This window comes from Phocoena phocoena, chromosome 12 (genome assembly GCF_963924675.1).
Source record: "Phocoena phocoena chromosome 12, mPhoPho1.1, whole genome shotgun sequence".
NCBI classification, from domain to species: domain Eukaryota; kingdom Metazoa; phylum Chordata; class Mammalia; order Artiodactyla; family Phocoenidae; genus Phocoena; species Phocoena phocoena.
This window is the reverse complement of record NC_089230.1, coordinates 2981147-3002670: the sequence shown is the minus strand read 5'-3', so window position 1 is coordinate 3002670 and position 21524 is coordinate 2981147. Positions and strand designations below refer to the sequence as shown.

Below are 21524 nucleotides of genomic sequence, written 5' to 3'. Positions count from 1 at the left end.
GCTTGCACACTTGAAGTCACCTGCAGCACACGAGGACCCGGGACGGCACTGCCACCACCGAGGGTGAACAAAGGTGGTGTCAGTGCGGCTCTCGAACGAACGTGTATTCTCCTCTTATTTATTTTAAGGCCTTATTCCCTTCCCCCTCCCCGTGAGCCTACCAATCAAGCCAAGACTTGCTGCCACGAGAAAGTCATTGCATCTTTAAGACACAGGCTCCGGCTCACATGGACGGAGGTGACACGGGCGTCCATGAGGCTAGGAGGCGGGCCTGGGCGGAGGCATCGTACTGGCTGTCGGCAATATCTGTGGCCGAGGAGGCCCCTTCGTACAGTGGGGATCCCGAGGAGGAAGGAGCGGAGACTGGATGGGCGAGAGAGGCAGAGTGGGCAGAAGAGCCTCGAAAGAACTGGGCTCCCAGCCCGTTGGATATCCCTGCCGCCTGGGCACCGGGGGTGATGGTGCCGCTGCTCACGGACCACAGGCTGGGGTACTGACTGAAATGGAAAAATGGAAAAACAGACAAGTCAGAGACCTGGGAAGGGGCTCCAGATCAGCTGCAGGAGGGGAAAACAAGCCCCCCAAATCCCACTCCTGATAAGTGGGTTATATGGCAGCTTTCTTTCAAACGGGCCACTTCCTCTGTGTTACTAAAGCACACTCTGACGTGCATAGAAGTTATTGTCTCACATATTAACAATGAACAAAATCATCAGGACAAAATCAATAGTCACAAAGGCTGCTGACGTAGACATAACTCCTGGCAGAGCAAAACACTCCAGCTTTGCTCACGTTCAGAATCCAAAATTCTCACATATACTGAATCAGATGTTTCAGAGGATGTGTTTAAGTATCTGTTAACTAGCACGCCCCCCTCCCTGCAGTGATTCCTTCGAGGGAGACCACAGGCTTCTCAAACACCGAGTGGTGAGCATCCAGTGGATGCTGTACGGGCAGCACGTCTCAGCACGCGTTAGTTAGCCTGACCCACGGCAGAAAGAAGTGCACCAGCAGTGAGACCCGGAAGCAAACCCCAATTAATTAGCTTTATCACGTTAGGCTTGTTCTGTGACCACCTCTGAGGCTCTGTTTCCCCATCTCTGAAAGAAGGAATTGGAAATGGGTATGAAACCCCCAGTCTGGGAACACAGGCTTGCAGAGCATTACATTAGGCTACAATTTTGTTTCAGGAAAATGTCTCTCTCTTATAGTAGAATCCTTTTATAAATGAATAATGAGACTGTACGCTGTCACGGGCTATACAGTTCACCAAGCCATGTCCTGCACTTCAGATGCATTTGAACGTGCAAACAGGCCTGAGTTAAGTGAGGTAGGTTACCATCCCCATTTTACAGATGCAGAGAAACAAGGCTCCAAGATACAGTGACAACGTCTAACATCCTCGGGGCTGGGGGGGGCCCTTTGTAACCTACAGATCATCCAATTTACAGCAGTTTTCTAGATGCCTTCAGAGCCTTGGAAGAGCCCACGGATTATGTATTGCTTGCTTTACTTTTAACAGTAGACAATTCGATTCTTATTTTAAAGGAATTGTTTCCTAAAAATAAAGAATTAAGATCTTAGGCAAATAGCGATATTCTATACACAGAAACTGTTCTGCTTTTGAGGTCAAGATGCCTTGTCTACAGACTCAGTCTGCTGTAAGCCAACTTGTCCAATCATTTAATACCTTTGAGCCCATTTCCTCATTAGAAAATGTGGACTGACCTCTAGCTTTGTTATTTTAGTTCTCTATTGTAATAATCCTATGAAGAAATGCACTACATTTACCGACCGGCTTGATTTCTTTAAGCCAGTCTCGCTCTATATAATTTTCGAGTTAAGAAAATAGTCATCATTCTTTACAAGTTACCCAGCATATACGTTAAGAACATTGATTCTATATCCACAGAATCCAACAAAGTTATTTCCTTAATTTAAATCCGCCTGTCAAAGAAGGTTCTGGAAACATTTCTGCAAAATTCACCTACTGACCCCAATAACCCTGTAAAGACAGGCTGAGGCTGGGGTTATTTAGTGCCCTTTTCTTGAAGAAACAAGGCTCAAGAGACTTGTCCATCACAAGAACTAGTAAACAGCAAAGCCAGGATAGGGTTCCTGGTTCCCTTGCATCACAGCCCAGCTCCCATCCAGCCTGAGGGAGCAACTGGCCTTCCCAGAGAACAGGCTGAAGCAGGAACTCACAGCATTCATGTAACCTGGGGCCCCCGGACACACCTGGCTAAACGGTCAAGTTATAAACAAAAACCCAACACCCATAAGTGAAGGGCAGAATAGAGGCCAGTGAATGAGATGGCATGAAGTCATAGGCACTCCCAGGACAGTTTGCATCATTCCCCAGACATACGTTACCTAGAGCCCGTAGGAGAACCAGCATTCGGACTCATGGGGAGCACGCTGGTGTGGGCAGGCATTCCAAGGCTGGACCAATTGTCGTGGGACGGGAGCATGGACAAACACGCAGATGAACTGTCAGAATACGCTACGGGACGTAAGAAAGTGTCATTACTGACGGGATCTTCCGAGAGTGACAAAGTGCATTGAAATACTACCAATAGCTGGAGCTACCCAACGTTGAAAACAAAATGTGCGCGATATTAAGTAGAGAAAACAGTCCACTAGCCTGCTAAACTGGTCATCAGAGGCTAATACTTATTGTCCAATGTATATATTTGAATATATTCCAGTACCCAGGCTTTTTCTCTATCATTAGGTCAACAGCTGCCCTGTAGAGATGGAATCCTACAATCACATGATTGAGGACTAATTACCTTTAAAAATAAAATCAATGCAATTTTATCCTGCCTCTTCCCCGAAGGGTTATTTCTTAAGAATTAAAAGGGCTTTAGAAACCAGGCAAAATTTAAAATATGATCTTCTAGCCTCTGGTTGGACAACTATTTCCTCCCCAAATAAGCTCCTTCCATTTCAAATCAGCTTGAATTGCTTCATTGTTTTATGGTGTTCATTCGCTTTTTCCCTCCTTTTGGAGCCAGACAAAATGAAGTCTGGGCATCCATGGTGTTAGAGAGAACTAGGTCCAGGGATCTTCATGGTCTGGCCCGCTGATCACAAGACTCAAGCCTGCACCAGGGTCGCCTAGGGGCTTGTTAAACCACAAAGTGCTGGGCCCACCCCTAGAGCTTCTGATTCTGTAAATCTGGGGGCTTTTCAGATGATACTGGGGCTGCTGACCCGGGTACCATACTTGGAGAAACACACGTGTGTCAGTCAAGCTAGTAACTCGAGTGCTTGGCTGGCCCGACATCATCACTTTCGAAGGGTTCATAAAATATCCAAACCTGGGCGCCTAGACATGGGCCCACAGTCCTGGAGCAAGAACGCTGGAGCAACAACGGCCACATCCAGCCCCAAAGGCCCCCTGGACTGGACGTCTCTGTGGTCGAGCCAGCAGTAACACGGACATGAAAGGGAAAGGCTCTGGAGCCCTGCAGACTGCCTTTCCCTTTCCAGAGGTCTTCCGGCCGCCCCCAAAGCCCGGGCCTGCTTCCGCTCAGGACTTACTTGGAGAATTGTTCCGATGTGCGTAAGGGCTGGGGTAGGGGGCTGGGCGGTGGTTCCTCAGGGCCGGGTACCTTTCACAGCCGTGCGTGGAGGGAAGAGAGAGGGGGCCTCCAAACTGAGGGTGAGGGGTGGCAGGTGGACACAGGGTGCTGGTTCCAGGAATCAACCACCCCCCTGCTGTGAGAGAAGAATGCTGAGTGCCTGACTTTTGCACCATTTCCATTATTTAAAGGACAGGAGGGGAAGCCCCCAGAGGTCCAGTGGTTAGGGCTCCGAACTCACTGCCCAGGACCAGGTTCACCCTGGTCAGGGAACTAAGATCCCACAGGCTGAGCGGCATGGCCCCCAAAAACCCCAAAACACACAAACAAACAAAAACTACCAAAAGACGGGAGGGCAGAGGCCAGGAAGTGGCAGGTCTTTTGCTCGGGATTCGTGAACACCGAGGGCCCAGCGGAGTCTTCAGGTGCCTCAGGCTGGCCAAGGTTTCTAAGCCCACAGGACAGCCGAAACCCTGGGAGACTGACCCCGACCTCAGCCAAGCCTGAAGCCTCCAAAACACCCCCAGAATCCTCCCAGCCTCTTACGGGATGTTCCGTCCCCCCAAGCAGGTTAGCTTTCAGGGCCTACCTTCTGAGCTTGAATATAACGTAAAAACAGACAGAATTCAGACTCAGAGCCAGGCGCATTCAGGACACACAGGGCGAGCCGTGCAGTGGAGGCCCTCGTCCCCCTCGTCCCACCCCACAGCGTCGCACGGAGGGGCTACTGTCCTGGCTGGAGGGGCACCCATGTTCTGCTCACCTTTCTCCTGCTTTAGGCCCACACTCTCCCCGCCTTACACATCAATCAGAAAATCGTTCCAACATTGCCCTGCCCTCCTCTAAAACTCCAATTTCTTCTCCATTTCCTTTTTAACTTTAAAAAAGAAATCAGAAAAACAATGCACTAGGAGGACGACAACTCTGGCTCCAATTCCCAAACTACAAACAATTCTTCAGACAACATTCAAATGAGGGGAAGGTCCAGATGTGGCCACAAAGTTTGGGCTCCATCACTTGCCAAAGAAGTTGTTCATATTCTGCTCTATGACGCGGCAGCCCGTGAGCCACTTAGGAGAGCTGTTTGTTAAATTAGTCCATAAGATGACAAGAAGGGAGGGAGGGAGGGAGGGGGGAGGGAGGGAGGGAAGGAGGGGGGAAGGAGGGAGGGAAGGGGGAGGGAGGGAGGGAAGGAGGGGGGAAGGAGGGAGGGAAGGAGTGGGGAGGGAGGGAGGGAAGGAGTGGGGAGGGAGGAAGAAAGAAATAGAAAAAGAAAGAAACACACGCAGTTTGAGGAGGGTGCCATGCTGGTTCGTCCAGACTCCTGAAGTGGGCAGCAAACACTAACTTTCCTCTCTCAGGGTCCCCTCCCTGCGTGGAGAGGAGGGCTAGACACAGCCCTTCCTCCTCACAGGCTCTGCTGCAGACGGCATCACTTCGCTGGCTCATGGAACTCCTAAAGGAAGCTAGACTTAAAGCAGACTTTCCCATTTTACGCCCCACTGCTTCCAGCATGAGCTGATGGGCCATTCCCAGAACCGAAGCAGGCTAAGGGGAAAACCACACGTGATCACAAGCATCGTCCCAAACATGGTCCTCCAGTTTTCAGTCATTAACAAAAAGAGAAACCATCTCAAAGTGGATACGAGCCGGGCTCTCCTCCTGTCCAACACGGCAGGGTGTAAACACCCATCCAGGCTATGGTTGGAGCTGCCTTGAAGCACAGCAAAAGAACCCCAGTGAATTCTCCCCAGGCTTCTCTGTCAGGAGTCCTGTGGGCTGGGGGAGCATCCGCAAGCCCAGATGGAGCAGAGGCTGAGGGCCAGTAGGTTGAGGACCATTCGTAACAGCATCAACACACAGGGCCAGGTGCCTCGCACAGCAAAGGGCAATGTGCTCCCCAAGTGCACCCAGAAGCTCTGTCTGCTCCATCCCCAGCTTCCAGCTCCCCGCAGGCTAGCCCCTGAAACGAGGCACATCTGGCCAGAGCGCAACAAACCGTACATGGGGAGTGCCCAGACTGCTGGCTGTCTCCAGGGTCTTCCATCACGTCCTTGTGATGGCTTCTGCCAAAGAAGTGTAGCGAATTGTCAAGGAGGACGTTCAGAACACAGTATTTGCGGCAATAGTTCATCTTTCTGCACACGTCTTTGCTCAAAGGGTATAGTTAGAATTCTCTCACCTTTCCTTTGCATCAAGGAAAGCTTTTGCAAATGGATTGTATTTAATTTTAAGAGCTGTGATCTGAAAAACAAGAAGTTGCGTTTACTAGTACGTTGTTCATTCACCAGAGGATTTAATTGGGCACCAAGAAATCAGGGACCACCAGCACCCCCTCTAAATATCCGAATATAATCAGATTTATTTCCCGGTATGTCTTTCTATTTGGACCTGAGGTAGCCGAGGAATCATGTTTTATAAAGAAGAGCACAGTTCCGGAAAGCTTTTAGAGGCTGACTTTCCGAGTGGAATTCACAATACGTTTAACCTCTTGCTGACCATATGCTGTGTGTATCAACCAGACAAACAGGGTCCGCTTGGGAATAGTGACTGGTTCTAGCTGGCAGTCAACACCCAGCGACACCTTGACCAGCTAATCACAAACCGCCTACACTTTGGGGTCAGACTCCGATATGGATTTACAGGCACTGAACTGTATTCTGTATCTAGGTGACTCTTCACACCACAGATTTGGAGGGATGCCCCCAACCCTTTTAGGAAGATTCCCAGAGTAAGGAGAGCCCCCCCCTTTCTCTGAAGTCCTGTTCTTAAATTCTTACAGTCCTTTAACCTAAATGTTTTATTCATCTTTTCATTTTGAGCCTTTAGTAGTGGACACTTTTATGGAAAACTAAAGGGGAAAGTGCTTGAATGACCACTTATTTTAAAACTTTTCTCCCGCTGTTCCAATTTTATAGTTACGGTAAATTACTTGAAAGGGCACTAATTATCAGTCTAAAAGTACAATAATCACACAGGCTCCTGGCATTCCCGGGAACCTCCCGCAGAGCATTCGCCAGACCGATGGCTGCCCGCGCCCCTCTCACCTCTTCATTCTGATAAGCGGTCACCGCTATGAACTGGGTCTCCGGGAAGCAGTGGCTGGTGATCATGCGCTGCGGGCCCCCAACTCTCACGATGTGGATTCGAGGCTCATACTTATGTAAGGAGTTCAACATGATCTGAGAGACATAAACACGGGAATGGTGATCATCAAAGTCCTACCGTTAAGACGAGAAAACATCCATTTGTCCTGCTGAGGAGGAGAAAAATACATCCAAGATGCAGAAAATCCTGCAGCTCGCAGGAAAACGTCTTTCCTGTTGAAGTTGGTAGGTTTCCCATTGGGTGCTGCTCTCACCACTAGTTTGGAAAAGGGATGTGACATGCTGCACGCCATTGAAGGCAATGAATGCCCATCACGAAATGCTTTGACCCGGTAAAGTTCTAAGGCTTCCAGGGCAACTGCAGACAGCTTTAAATGCCTGAGCGAGATCGCAGCTTACGGGAACACCGGGTCTCCCAGTAACAATCCCCAAGTAAAGACGTTCTGTAGAAAAGAACAGATTTACAAGTTTGTTCAGACTCCACGCAGTAAATATGTGGACGCATTCAGCGCTAAAGCGACCGTTTACCATCAAGACTGGTATTTTCTCTACCCCTAGGAAAGTTGAGGGCTAGGACGCAAAAGTTCCCCCAAACTTGAGATCTGCCTGAGCGTTCAAAGGGGAGGCTTTGAGCCCTCTCCCCGCTCTCCAGGCCTTGGTGTTACCGTCGTCAGTTTACTATAAATAACACTGCAGGCTGAACCGAGGAAGGCAGATGTCATCTCCGTGCGCGCAGCGCCCTTGCAAGGCTCCCCGGGGACAAGGTGCAGACTCTCGGGGGCCCATCCTCGCGTCGTCCGCCGCCCCGTCCCCGCACCCCATCACACCTACCTGGCCCCCTCCATTGAGCTTGTTGGTGAGCTTGACTTTGCTGAAGGAGACCGGCGCCTTCATCCAGTGCGCCCCGAAGTTGGGCGAGTCGGGATGGATGTAGACGCAGCTGGGCGCCTGCGGCTCAGGCTTGCCCCCTGGCACCCACTCCCCGTTCACGTACTTCCAGCGGTGGTTGTCGGCCGCCACGAAGTCCAGCAGGAAGGAGTACATGGCGTTGGGGTCCAGGCCAGACACGTTCACCTTCAGCACCGGGAACATCCTCCTGGAAAGGAAGGAGCGCAGCTGGAGGACCCCGGATCTGACCCGTTAGAACGAAGAAGCCAGGGGCATCTGCATTTGGAGCAAAGAGGAGCCCCCTTGGGAACTTACAAAGGGGACGCCCGAGCGCCCCCCTTCCCAGGACTCTCCTAGATCCACAGGAGCCCTCCTCACTACCCCCACCCCCCCCGCCCCGGCCTCCAGAGGCAGGGCGGGAGAGGACCTGGCAGAGGGTTGCAGCACCCGGGTCCAGCCCGCGGGGCGAGCGTGGGCGAGGCGCGGCTCGGGGGAGTCCCCCGGGAGACCCTCATGCCCAGAAGTGAGGATTACGCGAAGAAGTCCCAGAGGGACAATTAGGGGCCACAAGGGTCTGTCCCCCGGTCTGAGCGGAAATGAGCAAAAAGACCGGGAGAAAGTGTTGGAAGGTAAGGAACTTTGCAGCCCGGCTGCCCGGCCCGCCCGAGTGCGTGGCACACGCCGGGTTGGTGCGCGCCTACCTGCCGTTCTTGGTCACGATCATCTCGTTGGTGAGCTCCTTGAAGCGCAGCCACAGCTCGCTCTCCTCCAGGCCCACGCGCAGCTCGCGTTCCGTGGGGTCGCCCTTCTCGCTGCCCGCCTGCAACTCGCTCTCCACGGCGCTCAGCAGGTGGTCCACTCGGTACTGCAGGCTCTTCCCCGCGCCGTCGGTGCCGGGGGAGCTCATCCTCCCGCCTGACCCTCCCCACCGCCCCCCGAAGCCCCGACTTGCTACCCGAAAGCCACCTTCGCCCCAGTAGGCGGCCGCTCTTCCAGGAAGAGGGGCCGCTCGGGCCAAGACCTGCGACGGCGCCCGGGTGCCAGCACAGACCTGGGAGGAGGGCGAGGATAGAGATCCGGGGGGGAGGGGCGGGGGAAAGGGGTGGGGGGAAGGTTATTCCACTTGAACTCCCGCAAGGAGCTACTGGAGGAGGTCTCCGGGGAGAGAAAATCGCCCCTCGGCATAAATAGAGCCTCGAGAGCCGCCGAGGGGGCGCGGCGGATTGGGCCGCGCGCCCTTTGAAGTGCCAGGGCCGCTGCCCATTGGCCGCGAGCGGCCATATCAGACTCAGCCGGGCGCGCCGCGGAGGCGGGGGGCCAACAATGGGCTCCCGCGCCTGCCTTCTGTAAATCCGGAGCCAGGCCCCGCGAGCCCCGGCCCAGCGCCTACACCTCCGCCCTCTTCCAAATGTTTGCACCTCCATCAAAGCGGCCGGGCTGGCCCCGAAGGCCGGGAGGGGATGGGGGACAGACGGGGTGGGGATGGACGGGCAGGGCTCCCGAGCTCGCCCCGCACGCACCTCGCCGAGGAGTTGCCCGGCTGCCCGCGAAGTTCCACAACTCCCGCGCGCGGGGCCCTCCAATTTCTCTCTCTCTCTCTCTCTGTCTCTCAGCGCACCCAGGACCCCGCAGGTGTGCCAGCCAGGAGTCGCACGGCGGTCTCACCTGCGCCCGAGCCTGTGTGCGTCCCTCGCCAGCGACCATCGCGCACAGCCACGCTTAAGGGCGCGCCCTGTGCCTAGCCCGGGTCGGGCTGGTCTCCGCTCCTCCGAAGGCTCAGCCCGCCACCGAGCCCGGTCCCGTCCCGACACGTCCCTCGGCCCGCGGCGCTTCAGGTGACTCCGCTAACACCCACGACCATGGATCACCCCACCCGGCGTCCCCTGTTCTCCGCAGCCCTCACCTGTCTGGAAAGGGAGGGCCCACGCTCGGAGTCTCTGCCCACGGGCCCATCCAGCGCCCCGAGAGGGAGATAATAGGCCGAAATCAACCAAACGACCCCTTTGGGGATGTTTCCTCGCTCCCCCCTTATCCAAGCAGGACTTTGAGGACGAGGTCTGTGCGTGCACTGAGTGTAACCCGAGAGGTGGCTCCACTTCTGTGGGTTCTGGTCTCTGCTTTCGCGGAAGGTGAGAGTGGGAGGGGGTGGGCCAGGCGTGCCCGGCGAGCCGGGTTCCAGGGGCGTCTCCCCACCCGGCCGGCCGCAGCGCCTGGCCGTGAGGGGCTCGAGTGGTTTATCACCTTTCGGGGAGAACCTCCGCGAGGAGAGCGAAGGAAAGGTGACAAAGAGCAGGAAATAGTTCAATAGGGTCTCTTCAGACAATAACATTCCTCCTAAAACGGGAGCCCAGGAAGGGGGACGGCAGCAGATGCTCGGCGTCGAGACGCGGTCTGCGCGCCTCGGTAAAGAGGGCGCGTGGTCCCAGCCTCGGTTCCCCGCGTCTGCTCGGCGCTCACCCCGCCTCACGCCCTCTGGGAAAAGCCACGCATCGGCGGGGCACCCATTCCGAGCAACCCTGCGCCTTAGCAGGGTTGGCTCTGCGGAGAGGTCGTGGAATCTGCGCCCCGCGCTAACCCTGCCCTGCCCCGTGCGGAGCCGGGCTCTCTCCGGGGTCGAGAATGCCGGGGGACCGCGCGCCCGCAGCCCCCTGGGGAGGGGTGAGCGCGCTCCCCCGGCTACCTTTCCGCCCCTCTCCAGATGGGGCCTGCGGAGTCGCGAGGCCCGGCGTACCCCGCCACTGTCGCATTTCTCAGTTTTTTTTGTTATTGTTGTCTAGGATGCAAGGAAATGCCCAGGGAGTTGACCCGAGAGGGAAAGTTTCCTTCTGGAAAGAGGCAGCAAAAGGACCTCATTTGCTCCCGGCACCCGTACCCTGCTGAGTCGACTTCCACCAGGCTCTTCCGGGCCATAGGCTTTGGGGGGCTTTCCGGAGAAATTAAAGATGTCTAAAGGTCATCTGTGCGGTTGAGACCCCCCGAGCCTGCGCACTTAGAATAAAGGAGGGTGGATGTGAGGTGGAGGGAGAAGAAGCGTGGGTACCAGGCAGTTGGGGGTCTCTAAAACCCCCGACCGGGAGCGAAGCTTAGGACACTCCTTGACCCCTGAGGCGGGAGCTCTCCTGGCGCTGATGCTTCGGGGTCGATTTTCCCAAAGTCTGGAAGCGCGGGTGAGGACCCGCGGGTTTACCAGGTCGCTCCGGTAACTGTGGTTCCGATTTCAATTCGGCTCCACGAACGGGACGGGGCACGGACAAATAACAATAAAGCCCCTGCAGAAAAGAATGTTAGCTCTCAAACGTGAGCAGCGACATTTCTTCCCTCCAGAAGGAAGGTCCAGGGTTCCAGAGCGGCGCGCAGGAAGCTCAGCGCGCAGCTGGGCGAGACGCCGGGGCTTAGGGGCTGCGCCGTAGCTGCGGAGGTCTCCGGACCGTCACCGCCTAGTATTTTTCCTTTCTTTTCTGTGCCTGATTTTCTGGATCTTTGTTCCTTGGTTCTCAGGATAAGCGTCTCCACTCTCCGGGTCCTTTCAATGAAGGCTGCCGTGCATGACAGTTTACAGCCAAAAACTTCCTCCCGCCCAGCTATAAAGAATTCCCAGTTAATAACAAGGTGCTTCCTTGGGGGGAGGAGGGGCCAGGGCTCCCCAGATGTTTCTTTCCCAAGGTCTTTCTCCCATTGGGAAGTCTAGCCAGCCGGTCCAGAAAAATAAGTGAAGGCCTTACGCTGGGCCTTAGGCTCCACCAATAACTTAGGAAACATTTTACAAAAAAGCACATACACACACACACACACACACCCCTCATTTCCCAGAGAGGCGGTTTTCCCCAGACCCACCCTCCTCTCAAGCAACAAAACCATTTGTCTTGTGGGAGCCGGTATCAATGGTGCCGTAACACGCTCAAGGGCAGTCAGGGCAGGGACAGCGTTGTGGGACTCCCGCCATGCCCTCCACTTTCCTTCTTTTATTTTTTCTTCTTCCTTAAAAAATAAATTGATTTTTGATTAGATAATTTGTGCTCACTGTAGAATACACTGCACACATGATGGAGGTACATATCTGTATATACATGATGTGTGTGTGTGCGTGTGCGCGCGTGTGCAAGTGCAAACCTCACGCGCTGATCACTGCACGTGTGGGTGTGTTCTCCTCAACTTTTTTTTTTCATTCTGTTCTTCTGGTGAGCCCTTCTTCCATCCTGGCATTTGCGTCCTAAATTTAAGACAACATATAAAGGGCGCTCGACAGCAAATCTTTTCTGTCACTAGTGGGTTTTCTGTCTATCCCACTTGAAAGAAACCCGACGAATTTTGTTATGGTTTTTAAAGTTGCACAATATAATCCTTTAGACTCCATAGCATTGAAAGTTTTCAAAGGCCACTGGGTTGTCTGGGGCATCTCTGGTTTGGGGAAGAGAGCAAAGACTTGTTTCTCAAAACCTTTCCCAGTAGTGTCCCAGCCCTGGACCTGGCTGACCCGTCACTGCAGCCCCAGGAAGAGGGCAGTCGGGCTCTCATTTTGAGCTTCCAGACCTCTCTCCGGAAGTGCACGGGAGGGTGTGGCCTTGGCAGGTGTGGAGTTGGATTATTAGCCCGAGGAAGTGCTTCTAGACCAAATCCATCCTGGCTATACTTTCTCAGCCACAAAACTTTGTCACAGATGACAGCGTACGGTTTCCTGATGGGCGTTCACACACCAAAAACAAACAAACAAGCCTGGTGAGGCCGAACGCCTGGGATTGTGACTTTTCTCCGTAAAACTCCAGCGCAGTTGCCTCCGTCCTGGAATCCCAGGCAGCAGAAGAGAAATCTGTAGGTGGCTGGACTATGGTCCCTTCTGTGGCGGGTAGCTTGTTCTCCTGGGTTCTTGAGTTTCTCAGGCCTCGTAGTTCATAGTTTGTCTTCAGGGTGGAATGTCTTTCTCCGGTTTTTCCAGGAAGGCCGGGAAAGCCCTTTCAGCCATCTCTTCAGCTCTGGCCTGCGCTGTGGTAACAATTTCAGTCCTTCTGTTTCCACCTTATCTGTGTTTCCAAATCAGATTTCTTGCCTGTTCTCAGCTTCTCCACTGTTTCATCCCTTAGCCTTTTCTGCATGTATTAAGCTTGTGAAATGTTTTTCCCACACCACTCTGTCAGTTTGCTTTTCTCCGTCACTTTTTGGTTTTTACTGCCTCCAGTGAAGAGTTTCTTTTCTGCTGTCGCCTCGGTTTTCTGACAGTCCTGACCCCCCAAGTCCCTCGCCTCTGCCTCGCATCACAATCTCCTCGCTCCTTGAGGCGCTGTTTCTTAGAAGCCATGCTTTTGTGTCTCACTGAAAAGGCCAAACAGTTTTCTGAATTCGTCTTTTGCTTCCTGCCATTTATTATTTCCAGAGGCTGCTTCTCCTCTGAGTTCTAGGAATAACCTCACTGCCCCTCACCCTTCACACTTGGCTCCCTGCTCTGTTCTTTCCCCACCAACTCCTCCTCCGTTGGGACAGGGTGCCCGGGGGTCCCCAGCCTGCTGGCTGCTCCAAGGACCCCTCACAGCCACACTGTGGGGCAGGCCAGGTGCAGGGTAGGGTCTGTCTTACTCGAACCTGCACAGGACTCCTGCTGTTGAGTGCCTAGATTGGCAAAATTGGGATGCTGCCAGCATGGGCTTTTTGTTGTTGGTTATTTTATTTTATTTTTTTGCGGTACGCGGGCCTCTCACTGCTGTGGCCTCTCCCGTTGCAGAGCACTGGCTCCGGACGCGCAGGCTCAGCGGCCATGGCTCACGGGCCCAGCCGCTCTCAAGCCCCCCTGGAGACCTGCTAGGGGGCATTTTAACAACACGTGGGCGACACATGAACCCTTAACATTCACGAAAATGCAAGAGCCACGGGATCCGGAGCGGCCTTTCTTGAGTCACTACTCACTGACTTGAATGGCCCATCGTCCTGAAGACGGTAAAGCAGGGGTCCCCTGTGGAGTCGTGTACAAAATGAGACCCAAGAATGAAAAGAAATCAGCGCTTCCAAGGGGAGCAATGAGGGTGAAGCAGTAGGAACATCATTTCGGGTATAAAGTTACTCAAGAAATCACGCCCGGGAATCCTACGCAATCATTTAATCGGTGACCTTATAAAATGGCATTTCTCCTTTCTCTATACCTTATTTGAGAAAATCCTCCTTTGGCACTGAATTAAATCTGAAGTCCCAAACCAATTCTGTTCTAGGAAAGAATGCTGGACACGAACGGATTTGGGAATGACTGGTATACACTACTTACGCTGGACCAGCTCTGAGGTTCCCAGTGTAACTATTCAACAGGAAAGGCCGACATTATGTCCCAAATGAGACCAGGCTGTGATTGTTGCTGTGAGAGGGGCTGGTACAGCAGGCTCTGAGCCCAGAGATTCAGGAGCCTGACCCTTCCTAGAGGAAGCAGCAGGGAGAGGGCAAGGTCCCAGGCCCAGGAGTGGGAGGGAGACTGCCCTTTCTATGGAAAACAACAGTTTGCGGTGGGGCCAGATGTTGAATTGGAGCAGAGACCTGAGGGAGGCTGCATGCAGTGGGGTTTTAGTGCCTTGATTCTGGAGCAAAGCTGAGGACAACTAAGAGAGATTGGACTTTTAATGACAGTGGAGACTCCAAAGACCCAATCACCTATTTAATAAGAACAAAGGGGACGTTAAGACAGGAGGGCCAAGTCTGGCGGGGAAGCTTAAGGTGAGGCCGGTGTGCTAGGTGCCCTGTGGTTTGGGAAGAGGGCGCTGGAGGGCAGAGGTCGGCAGGCAGGTATGGGGGTGGGGCACTGGGCAGGCTTTTGAGACGGTGGGATTCTAGGATCTTCATGGACTAGATAGGAAGAACTCTAGAAAGGTCTGCCTGTATCCTGGAAGCTCTGGGGCACTTTTAGAGACTTCTTGTAGAAATTCCCATAAATACCATAGACCAAGACGAAAACAAGGGAGAAGGAGAGAGAGTGTAAGGATATTTGGGGAAGGCCTATCTGGGGGAGGGGGAAAGACGGGAAGACAGACGGAGCCCTGAGCAGAAATCTGCAAGAGCGTTTGGAGGGGCTGCAGCTGGGGTGAGAACAGAGAGCTGGAGGGTGTCCACGGGGGGCGCCCCCAGGGAGAGCTGGGGGCTGGTACGACAAGAAGGGGGAGCTAAGATGCATCCTCCCTCCATATCAAGTACCAGACTGATAGTAAAAAAACGGGACAAAGGGGAGGGCTTGGCATGTCGGTGAGAAAAGAGCCCCAGTCAATGGTTCCCACCACGGGGACCTTGCCAGCTGAAAAGAAGCCGCTGAGGAGGAAAACCCATTTGGAAATTAGGATTAGCACGTTCTACAACCTCAACTCACACATCTTCCAAGGTCCAACGTGTCCCAGCCCGAGAACACAGGCAGGAGGAAGTAACATTCACCGCGGGTCTATTATATGCGTGGAGTCCCGCATATGTTATCAGCCAGACATCAGCTTTGCGAGGTGGTGAGAGGTCCTCTTTTATATTCAGGAAACTAAGGCTCCAGAGAGAGGGAAAAATGGAGAGCAGCTGGATTTCTGATTTGTCTTACTTTAAACTCATCTTGTTTCCACCAAACTAGGTTAAATATGTGGCAAGTGGAAACAAATGTGTTTATCTCTCTCCTACCCACCACATTCAAAAAACTATTTATAAATGGAATGTGGCGTGTGTGTGTGCGTGCGCGTGTGTGCGTGTGTGTGTGTGTGTGTGTGTGTGTGTGTGGTTTGGGGAGGGGAACTGGTTGGCTTAAATACTTTGAAAAATCTGAAAAAACAGTTTCATAATACGAAGGATGACAATATAATAGGAACTGGAGGAGGAAAACATCTCATCCTTAAACAACTCACAACCCAGCCGGAGATGCTGGTAATGAGAGAGAAAAGCAAAGGCTAAATAGTGCTCAAGCCTGAATACATCATCCTAATTGTGCTTCCGAAGAGCCCTACGCAAGACAGGATTATTACCCTCCTTCTTTTAAAAATTTTCATAATAAAATAAAATGTAGATCGGGGAGGTGAAGAAGTCTCCCCAGGGTCACAGAGTCCATGTGGAACTGTAACTCCAAGCTATACTAGTGGACTACAGTAATTCCAGAACAGAAGTAAGTAGGAAGACTCAAATTGTGTTCTTGGACTTTGCCTGATTCACTTTTTGTCAACTTGTATAACTTTCAAAGATCATCATTAACCTCAGAGGCTGGCTTTTAAAAACAGACCATTCTACTATTGTAGCTACTTCCTTTGGGTGCTAGAGGAATTGATGAGGGTAAAGGCACTGAGAAAGGGACTTCCCCGCCGGTCCAGTGGTTAAGACCTCATGTCTCGAATGCAGGGGGCCGGGGTTCGATCCCTGGTCAGGGAACTAAGATCCCACATGCCGCGCAGCCAAATAAATAAATAAAGGCACTCAAAGAAAAACGTGTATCGTTGTGGGAACTTGTACAATGTTATCTGCTGAGGTTCGAATACAGCTATAAATTTATACATCTTGTGATGCCCGTGAGTAAGAGTTCCCATAGATGAGCTGCAAGCCTAGAAAGGGAATTTCTGGGTAAGGTCCAGCTTCGGTATTTATGGAATTGGCTGAATTGTTTTCCAAAAGGTGTTGCACCAGTTTTATATGCCACCTGCAGTGAGTAAGGTTCCTCTTTCTTTGCATCCTGGCCATCACTTGATATTGTCGAACTTTACAATTTTTCCAATCTGAAGGGTATAAAAAAGAATGTCATGGTTTCAAAAGGCACTTCCCAGATTACTAAGGATTTTTGAGCATCCTATTGAATCTTTTTCTTTTCTTTTAATTGAACTATAGATGATTTACAATGTTGAGTTAGTTTCTGGTATACAGCAAAGTGATTCAGTTATACATATATATAACTTTTTCATATTCTTTTCCATTATGGTTTATTATAGGATATTGAACATAGTCCCCTGTGCTATAGAGTAAGTCCTTGTTGTTTATCTGTTTCATATATAGTAGTTTGTATTTGTTAATCCCAAACTCCTAATTTACCCCTCCCCCACCCCCTTTCCCCTTTGGTAACCGTAAGTTTGTTTTATCTGTCAGTCTGTTTCCGTTTTGTAAATAAGTTCATTTGTGTCATATTTTAGATAGCATATAAGTGATATCGTATGGGATTTGTCCATTGAATTTTTTTAAATTCAATTACAGGAGGTTTTTTTGTAACGCTAATACTAATCATTTGGCTATTTTATAAATAGTAAAACATTCTCTCCCTTAATGACTAGTCTTTCATGTCCTTGATGATACCCTTTTGCCAACAGGAATTCTCAATTTTAATATGGTCAAAGGTATCACACTTTTCCTTTCCACTCTACGGTTTTTGTGCCTTTGTTTAAGAGAGCCATTCCAACTCCCAAGATAGTCTCTCATATTTGGAAAGCTGTATAGCTCTGCCTTTTTAGTTGCGGGCTTTAAACCACTCAGAACTGACTTCTGTGCATAAGATGAGATAGAGATCCCCTTTCAATGTGGAAAATCAATTGTCTAAGCACCGCTTATTAAATCATCCATTGTTTCACTAAAGATCGGCAATAAGTCTGCCATAAATAGTTTCTGTTCTGCATCTGATTCTGGGCCCTCGGATTCTGGGCTCCCTATTCTAATTCATTGATGGATGGTTTTATCTATGCTAGTGCCAATGAAGCACTATTTTAATTGTTCTATGGCTTTAAGTTAGGGCCTGACATGTAGGACAAGCCCCAGCCCTTGCTATTTTCTGTTTCCAGTGTGTCTTGTCTGTTACAACTGGCTGCTCTTCTACATAAACGTAAGAATTAGCTTGTCAAATTCCATGAAAAATTATTGAAATTGCATTAAATCTAAAGATCCGATTGGGGAGAACTGACATCTTTGAAATATATAGTATTTCTCTCCATGAGCATGACACTCCTTTTATTTAGGTCTTTTTATGTGTCTCTCAGTAATGTTTTATAATTTTTTTCATAAAGGGTTTACACATTTTTTCCCCAAATGTAATCTTAGGTAATTAATTTTTACTGCTATTGTAAATGGAATATTTTACAAATTATTTTATAAAATCACACATTTTAAATAATATCTATGTAAACACTTTCATCTTATTACAAAATCTCATATATCACCTCATTACAACACAAACACTTAGTAATCCCCACCCAGATCAGGAAAGAGCCCATTCCCAGCACCCCAGAGGGTTCGGTTCCCAATCACAAGCCCCAACCTCCCCTTTAAAGTTAAACATTTTCCGGAAAATTATAATAATTACTTTCTTGCTTTTCTCTGTTGGTGTTTTTCTATTAAAAAATACAGTTTTATATCTTTTATGAACTTTATGGCTTTTCTTTTTCTTTCTTATTATACTGGTCAAACTTCCAGTCCAAGCTTGAAGAGAAATAGGAATAAACAGGTGTCTTTCTATCGTTCCCAAATTCAAAAGGAACAGTTTCAACATTTCACCATTAAGTACATTATTTTTTACAATTTTTTTTTAAATATACTAACAGATTAAGGAATTTCCCTCTTATTTATAATTTGCTATCACTTTCATTATGAGCAGAAATTACTGAAATAAACAATATATTACTGGGCTCAATTTGTTAATATTTTGTTTAAAACTTCTGCAACTACATTCTTGAGTGAGATTAGCCTGTTTTTTTCCTTCTAGGCTATGCAGGTATCGCAAAAAGAAATGGACGATGTGCCCTCTTTTTCCGTTTTCTGGGGAGTTTACTTATAAAAGATGACATTATTTTTCCCCTAAATATTTGGATGAAATTCACTAGTGAAACCATATGGGCCTAGAATTTTCTTATTTTCTTTGCGGGAGGGTTTTCAAATCATGGATTCAATTTATTTAATAATTGTAGGACTGTTTGGATTTTTCTATTTCTTCTTACTAAAATGATTTGTCCACTGTTGCTATTGAGATGTCGTCTGTATTTCTAATTGTTATTTCTTTGTGAGTGATCTGGCCTTTCTCTCTGGCTTCTTTAAAGAACTTCACTTTACATTTGGTGTTTTTTGTTTTGTTTTGTTTTGTTTTTTGCGGTACGCGGGCCTCTCACTGTTGTGGCCTCTCCCGTTGCGGAGCACAGGCTCCGGACGCGCAGGCTCAGCAGCCATGGCTCACGGGCCCAGCCGCTCCGCGGCATGTGGGATCTTCCCGGACTGGGGCACAAGCCCGTGTCCCCTGCATCGGCAGGCGGACCCTCAACCACTGCGCCACCAGTTCGGAAGCCCTGTTGTTTTTTTATCTATTACTCTTGTGGTTCTTTGGAATCCTTAAATCTAAGGATTGGTGTCTTTCGTCAATTCTGGAATTTTAGACTTTTTTCTTCAGATATTGCTTCTTCCCCATCCTCTTGATTACCTCCACCGGAACTGTGATGAAACGTATGTTGGACTTTCTTACTCTGGCCTGTATGTCCCTTAACCCTCTGTTATATGTTCTACCGCCATTTTGTTTCTCTGTGCTGTATTTTGGATAATTTCTGTTGATCTACATAATTCACTAATTCTATCTTCATATATATGTCTAATCTACTCTTTAACCCACTTGTTACATATTTTTATTTATTATTTTTTCCACTCTAAAAATTCTATTTCTTCCTTTTTCAAACAAATTTGATTCATTTTCATAGTCTTCATAATTTAAAATGTTTGTAAAAGTTATTTAACTCTATCAATCATACTTGTTATACTTTCCACGTCTGATAACTTCCATTATCTTGATTTTTTTGTGTGAATCTAATTCTGCTGATTCTTATTTCTACTGGTTCTTATTCATGGTTCTGGGTTTCTCCATGAAAATGTCACATTTATAATAAATATATTATTATTTACTTGATGGTGTCATCATTGCTTTTCATAACTTTGAATTAAAGAAAAGGAAATCTGCCATTTAATTATTTCTTTGGGAGTTTCAACATTTCTTCATCCTTTTCATCTAGGTAGGATACTACAGTCTCATTCTCAATCTGCATACTTAATCCAATATTGACTTGCTGTCTTAGCCTCCTAGAATCAAAAAAGGGAAAAAACTACACGTATAAACTCTGAAGGCAAAGTGCCTTGGAGATGTGCCACCCCTACTGTAATTCTTGGCTGTTTGCTCTTATTCATCAAGGAATTGGGAAACAATTCATGCCCCTTCACTTTTCCCCTGCCATTATCCTGGGTTTTCCATCTCTTCAGGCTGCTGACCCATCTAATTCAGCAACCCTGAAATCTCAGTGATCTTCACCCCCACTCCGCCAAGGGCAGGAGCTCACACTCTTGCCCTTAGGCATTGCCCAGAGCTGCGCGGACTCAAATCTTAAGCTCAGTGTCCTGCTCCAACCACAGTCTCTCATCCTCTGGCATCTCCTGCTTTTAATCCCTCTCTAACTTGTTCTTTGATCTCCTGGGGAACTACATCCTCTAAGTCTCTGGGCAGAGAAAAGACAGGAGCCAACCACAACATGGTGTATCTGAATTGCTTGTTCCAGGGTCAAGGGTACTGTGGTCCTGGGTACTGTGGTCATCCCCGGAGAAGTAGGCTCACCCCTCACGTGTTCTGGGAGGTTAATCCTAAAGGAAAGAGACAGAGCCTTCTCTTAAAGATTGTATTTACTAACAATGAATCTTCTGAAAAAGAAATCAGGGCTTCCCTGGTGGCGCAGTGGTTGAGAGTCTGCCTGCCGATGCAGGGGACACGGGTTCGTGCCCCACTCCGGGAGGATCCCACATGCCGCGGAGTGGCTGGGCCCGTGAGCCATGGCCGCTGAGCCTGCGCATACGGGGACTGTGCTCCGCAACGGGAGAGACCACAGCAGTGAGAGGCCTGTGTACCGCAAAAAAAAAGAAAAGAAAAGAAAAGAAATCAATCCCATTTACAATAACATCAAAAACAATTAAGTACTTAGGAATAAATTTAACCAAGAAGATGAAAGATATCTACTGTGAAAACTATAAGACGTTAATGAAAGAAAACTTAGAAGGCACAAATAAATGCAAAGGTATCCCATGTTCATGGACTGAAAGAATTAATATTGTTAAAATGTTAATATTACCAAAGGTCATCTATAGATTCAATACAATCCCTATCAAGATTCCAATGCCATTTTTTGCAGAAGTAGAAAAAAACTTGTAAAATTTATATGGAACCACAAAAGACCCAAGATAGCCAAAGAAATTCTGAGAAAGAAGAACAAAGAAAGAGACATAAAATTTGCTGGTTTCAAGCTATACTGTAAAGCTATAGTGATGAAAACAGTATGGTACTGACATTAAAAACAGATAAACAGACCAATGGAACAGAACCAAGAATCCAGAAATAAACCCAAGCATATACGGACAACTAATATTTGACAACGAAGCCAAGAATACTCAATGGAAAAACAGTCTCTTCAGTAAATGGTGCTGGGAAAAATTGGATATTCACATTTAAAGAGTAAAACTTGATATCTCTTTTACATCACTCACAGATATCAAATTGAAATGGATTAAAGACTTACATGTAAGATCTGAAACCATGAAACTCCTAGAAAAAAACGTAGAAAAAATCTTAACATGGATGCACCTCGAAGGCATGATGCTACGTGAAGTTAGTCCGACAGAGAGACAGATACTGTGTGATCTCACTTATATGTGGAACCAGAGGCAAGACTTCGGGAAAGGGAGAATTAGAAGAAATTGATCAAAAGTTACAAACTCCCAGTTATAAGATAAATAAGTACTAGGAATGTAATGTATAACATGATGACTATAGCTAACACTGCTGTGTGTGGGATATAAGAAAGTTGTAGTGACACTTAGGAAAATTGTTAAGAGAGTAGATCTTAAGAGTTCTCGTAACAAGAGATTTTTTTTCTTTTCTTTTTATTGTATTTATATCAGATGATGAATGTTAACTAAACCTATTGTGGTAAACATTTCACAATATATGTAAATCAAACCATCATTCTGT

The 21524-nt window shown here is 48.9% G+C and overlaps 1 protein-coding gene across 3 annotated transcripts; it reads right to left on the bottom strand.

The window, feature by feature from the left end:
* Positions 1-223: 223 nt before the first annotated feature.
* On the bottom strand, positions 224-8489 carry TBXT (T-box transcription factor T). 3 transcript variants are annotated; one of them, XM_065888871.1, is made up of 8 exons: positions 8284-8489; positions 7526-7790; positions 6635-6769; positions 5770-5831; positions 5592-5653; positions 3547-3723; positions 2374-2503; positions 224-497 (listed from the first exon to the last, which is right to left on the bottom strand). In XM_065888871.1, the coding sequence occupies exons 1-8, from the start codon at positions 8487-8489 to the stop codon at positions 224-226; spliced, it is 1311 nt and encodes a 436-aa protein (XP_065744943.1). The 3 variants fall into 3 exon arrangements, with proteins under 3 accessions (XP_065744943.1, XP_065744944.1, XP_065744945.1); XM_065888872.1 differs by having other exon boundaries at positions 3547-3720; XM_065888873.1 differs by lacking the exon at positions 3547-3723.
* Positions 8490-21524: the final 13035 nt, after the last annotated feature.